The 5,417-nt window shown below is 35.4% G+C and overlaps 1 protein-coding gene across 2 annotated transcripts in view; it reads left to right on the forward strand.

Moving 5' to 3' along the window:
- The window catches only part of LOC108754522, a 45,065-nt gene extending 41,435 nt beyond the window's left edge, over positions 1 to 3,630 (forward strand). For both annotated transcript variants that reach the window (XM_018496899.1, XM_018496900.1), the window contains exons 26-30: positions 94 to 270; positions 363 to 550; positions 1,456 to 1,838; positions 2,120 to 2,341; positions 3,438 to 3,630. In XM_018496899.1, coding sequence (XP_018352401.1) covers positions 94 to 270; positions 363 to 550; positions 1,456 to 1,838; positions 2,120 to 2,341; positions 3,438 to 3,616 — 1,149 coding nt within the window. In that variant the 3' untranslated portion in view covers positions 3,617 to 3,630. The remainder of the gene's footprint in view (positions 1 to 93; positions 271 to 362; positions 551 to 1,455; positions 1,839 to 2,119; positions 2,342 to 3,437) is intronic.
- Positions 3,631 to 5,417: the final 1,787 nt, after the last annotated feature.

Genomic DNA, 5,417 nt, shown 5'->3' on the forward strand with positions numbered 1-5,417 from the left:
ACACACACACACACACACACACACACACACACACACACAGAACTTAGAAAATACCTTAGAATATCATCAATTAACACATTAATTTCTTGACAGCCGATCGACTTAAGTCCAGGCGATCTTTTGTACTATGGCGGTGTCGAGTGGCTCAATATTTCCGACTTTCTCGGCAAGATAAAGAAAGGTCTCGAGTTGCATGCGATGTGCTTTGTGTTTAAATCAGCCGTCGTGTTCCTGTGTAAGGAGAGGTTGCGACAGAAAAAGAAGCTTATGGTCAGTGTCCATATGACCCATTTTTCTATATCGATGAATAGATTCTCGTAATGCTTTTAATACTCAAGAAGTCGTTGTGTCTATTTTTGTAGGGAGTTTCAACGAAGGCTAACTCAAGTGAAGTAGAGATCATCCGTTATCAGGTGCTAATCCCGGTGACGGAAGTCCAGGTCAGGGCCAGCTCCGCCAAGGATATGGAGTCCCACTTCTTGTGGGAATTGATTCATCTAAGAAGTCAATTACAAAGGAGATCGGAGAAAGTATACGTGCTATCCAACAGGTATTTTCCTAAAATTCTTTTTATATCGATTAATTAATTATTGAATTGACGAATATAAATTGAAACAAATCTAAATAAAAACGAGCGAAAATAAATTCTCTAAAAAAATATCTCGATTTATTAAATTTAATAATAAAATATAACGCAGCTTGATCTGTATATCCATGGCAATTGATTCATAGCCATGATTGCACTTGATTGCAATCAATTACGTAGCTAATATAGTTTTACTGCCGTTATAAATTGAACAAGAAAATTAATAAGATATATTGTCACACACACACACAGATTGGAAATAAATTGCTACTAAATTAAATAATATTTCGTTTATCCAGTTGTCATATTTTAATCAAATTGTTTTCATGTTGCAAACCAATATATTCCGCTACACTTTTTACATTCTTTTTTAAGCAAAAATATATATATATATACGTACAGTGCTTTCTTTCTTCTAAAAATATTTGCTGACAACATATATAGATTCATAATAATATGTTTTTGGATCGAGCTATTTCTTAATTACGATACGAGCTAACTTAGTTAATAATGCGTGAATTATTGTATTTATTCGTCAGTAATTACGTACAAAATATACATACAATATCGCATATGATTCGAATTAGATGTTCTTCAGTGCTTATTATAGTGTGGGATGACAATCAAGTTAGATTGAATCTTCTATCCATTACAGTCCATATCAATCAAGTGTTTAAAATTATTAAAGTCATTATGTAAAATAATTGAAGTAATGTTGAAATGGTTTGACAAATAAACATAGAAGATGAGATCCTAAAAGAAATGATAACCAGCCATACTAACAGAATGTTATTGGATTTATTTTTTATCATTGTACAAATGATTAAACAATCTCCTTACCTAACGTTGCCTCAAATTTCCATTTACAGTACAACAGAATTCCGTAATGCGTTCCTGAAAACAATCCGACAGATCATCCGTGAGTCGGTGAGAAATATGAGCATACCTTCGACGAAGCAGAACCTGAGTCAAGCGCCGATGTCGATGGCGCCGCGAATGTCGACCGGCCACGTGGAAAAATTTAACAAACAGATCGGTCAGAGCCAGACGCAGAACGGAAATGGCGTGCCAGGTACGCTTTCGAAAAAGGCGATCAAGCAGCAGCTGCTGTCCAGTTCGCAGAAGCGCAAATACAGCCACTCGAAGCAGCCAGTGGAGCACGAAAGCTCAGAGGATAAGGATCAAGAAGACGCGCCGGCTCCCCAGCAGCAAACATTTCGCTCTAGGAGCAAGACCATAAGCGACACTTCCGGTAAGACGAACTCTCGTAAGACTCAAAACAAGTTTTAATTTTAAGCAAAATCTTCCTTTGTACATACATAGATTCTGATATGTAAATTTATAATCTATAATTATTTTATATCCATCAATTTTAAAAAAGTTTTTCATTTATATTTCAAATTCATTTAAAAAATATGTTATTTAAATTTATAGGATAATAAAAACACGAAGCGATATAATGATTCAATTATAATGGATGTCATTATATTGATAAATTATTCAATGCTTTATTGTGTGTGTTCTGGGTTTTAGGCGAATCGAAGGTCGAGATGGATTCGGGTACAAAGTCGGAAGGTGAGGAAGACTCGCAGGCTTTTTTAGGCGAGAAGAAGACGACTCTCGGTCGCACACCTAATCATCTGACGCTGAGCACTACGTCAACTATCTCGGCAGGAAGTACTGGCAGTCAAGCTAGATTGATTCAGTCTTCCCATCAGCCTGAGAATTACCAACCCATTACCGTCAAGGAACTTGGTGAGTGTATCATTTTTTAGCATTTTTGCGTCTACCAGAATTTACATCAAAGCTTATTATTAATTAAAATTTATATATTTCAATTAAATCTTTTTAAATTTGATTAATAACTATATATATATATAATCAATTGAAATCTTTCAATCTCTCATTAATAAATAGCAATTAAATAAATCTACCCCAATTATATTAGTTTATCGATTTCTGTTTTAATTAATGTGAATGAATGGAAATTTTTAATTTAATGAAATTTAGTAAAATTTTCGATACGTAGTATTATATTTTTACTTGGCAGTTATATTGCGCTAATTACTTTTAATACTACACGGAGAGAAAAAGATTTTGATGAAAATTTAAAATCTTGAAAAAGAAAGGTCTAAAATTTTTCTTGAACAGATCTGAAAATAATTTTGTTTTGCCATTAAAATAATGTTGTTGGAAATTGGCTAGAATATCACATTTTTTCATAGATTGGTCATCATTTCTTAATTTCCAATAAAATTATTTTAATGGTCCAACAAAATTATTTTGAGATTCGTATCCGACAAAATTTTAGATCTTTTTCTCCATATAATATTAGGACATTTGTATAATAAATCAAGTACCCAGATAGCGCACAATATTTATAAACTATTTACAAAATATTTATAAATATTTATAAGATTTATTTTAAATATTTTGTAAATATTTTGTGGTCTTAGATTGCACAGATCGTAAACATTTATTATAAATATTATGAAATATTTATTATAAATGTATAGTAAATACTATGAAAATACTTAATGAGGCATATAATCCAAGTAAAAAATACTTATTAGAAATATTTATGTATATTTATCATAAATATTACACAAAATATTAAGCCTACATTTTAACAGTATCTCGAATAAAGCTCTATATAAAATATACATGAAATATCTATATAACATTTCAAAAAATGAATATTAATAAATATTTATCATAAATATTCTGTGCTGTTTGGGTACATATTTATATATTTTATCAGATATATTACTTTGAAGATTTATTACTTTGTTCTCTTAAAAAAAAAAAAAAAAAAACACGTAAAGCATTAATCCTTAATGTATCGCGATAGGCTCGCCGATCTGGAAGCCACGGGAACTACCCTCCCTGGGGGAGGCCACCACGTTGCCGCGCAAGGGTAAGTCGGCCGGCGAGTTTGCGGACATGAGCTCGAGCCACAGCGCCTCCCGAAAGTCTCTGATAGAAATCAACAATTCTGCTCAACAACCTAACTTTAATAATCACGTTTAAGTTGAATAATATCGAGGCTGACTCGCTAACGATAATACCATTAAGTTCCGCCACCGCTATTAAACGCGATCGGCACCACCACCACCACCACCACCACCATCACCACCACCACCACCATTACCACTACCACCACCACTACCATTATCACCACCAACGACATCACCTATCATCACCAAGCGTAATACACAGAGATAATTATTCGATTATTGCGATTACTACGATAACGATACATGAGAGACACGCATCCGCCGCCCACGTGGAAATTCGCGAAGAATGCGCTTTCTCCCTCCGCTCTCTTCCTCATTTCGTCTTCCAGCAGGAAATCCGTGTTTGCGTGCATGTGTGCAATGCAGTCGATTGCACCGTTTCTACGGGAGCAAGCGAGATGCTCGATCGGACTTTCACCTTGCTCTGGAGAATCTGATAGAATCCGAGTATCTTTTCCTCCTTCGTCGCGTCTTTTGGCGGTCGACGTATTTAAATAGCTAAACAATAAATAAAAAATAAAAAAATAACGACATAATATTAAAGTTAAGATAAAGAAGATGTGTCATTAAATTAAGATAAGAACGCCCGATTTATGGTAAATAGTTTTGATTTTGACAATCGTAACGCGAATGATCCCGAAGTCGTAGAAGGTCGAGGTGATGCCGAGCAGACCGCTGGCTCTGAAAACGAATAATCCAACGGCGAATAATAAATTATTAACGAATAGCCGCTCTAGTTCTTCGTAATGGAACGTCGATCGTGAAAGACTGGAATAATAGAAATGAATAATGAAAAGTCTCCGAGCTCCAAGATGCTTACTTCACTTAATGAATAGTTTAAGTTCATTTTTTTTTCAGTACGTTCTATATATATATATATATATCGTTTCTTATTAGCTTTGTTTCTCTTTATTACAGCTAACGTTATAATTGCGATTGTATCATTCAGCCTTTAATCTTAGTAGGAAATCCCTAAAAGCGTCTGTTTGAAATTAAACAAAAAAATTTTGGTACCCATTTTTATACGTAAAAATTTGTTCATAAACATGAAGAAGGCGATTTCTTTCATATTGCTCGAGTATTTAATTTATAAAATAAAGTGCTTGCCATTCCATAGCAGCAATCTGTATATATAAGTACACGCAGAAAAGGGAGAAGTTCTAAGGCGAGATTAAATAATCGAGGTTGTAAGCGCAACGTGCCTGAGAGACTTAAGAACGATGAGTCGAACCGTCGCCTCTCGGATGTCTCCATTTTATAGCATCCATCGGCATAATTTTAACATCGCCGGTTTTACGAGACGTAATTCGGTCGCCTCTTCGAGAGTCGCCAGCGATCGAGGCTTCATTCTTCGATCCTGCCGCTCCTGTTTCCGCGTGGACGGCGGCGCAGACGATCCGGAAAGATAATCGACTCTGTATATAATGTAATGATATTTATCGTCATACCGCGTCGCTATAATTACACGTAACCACGTTCGCGATCGAACGTAGGCTCGCGCGTAGGCGCGCTCGTTACGTTGTTTCCCATCGTTTCCACCACCGTTCTCCCACATCCTCCCATTTTTTTATTATTATACAAAACCGTCGTGATGCGCGTCACGCCATTGACGATCGCCGGACGACGCGAGGACTGCGACAGCAGTGCGAGAGAGAGAGAGACTTATAAGATCCGCATTTGAAAAAAAAAAAAAAGAAAGAAGAAAAGAGGAAGAAGAAATGAAGAGATGTTCGAAAAAGCGATTCGCGCGCGTAGCGAGTAAGTCTTAGCAATTAAAGAGAAATCAATTAAGATATGTCGTGTATATATTAATA

The sequence above is a fragment of the Trachymyrmex septentrionalis genome, unplaced genomic scaffold (assembly GCF_001594115.1).
Source record: "Trachymyrmex septentrionalis isolate Tsep2-gDNA-1 unplaced genomic scaffold, Tsep1.0 scaffold8, whole genome shotgun sequence".
Lineage (NCBI taxonomy): Eukaryota > Metazoa > Arthropoda > Insecta > Hymenoptera > Formicidae > Trachymyrmex > Trachymyrmex septentrionalis.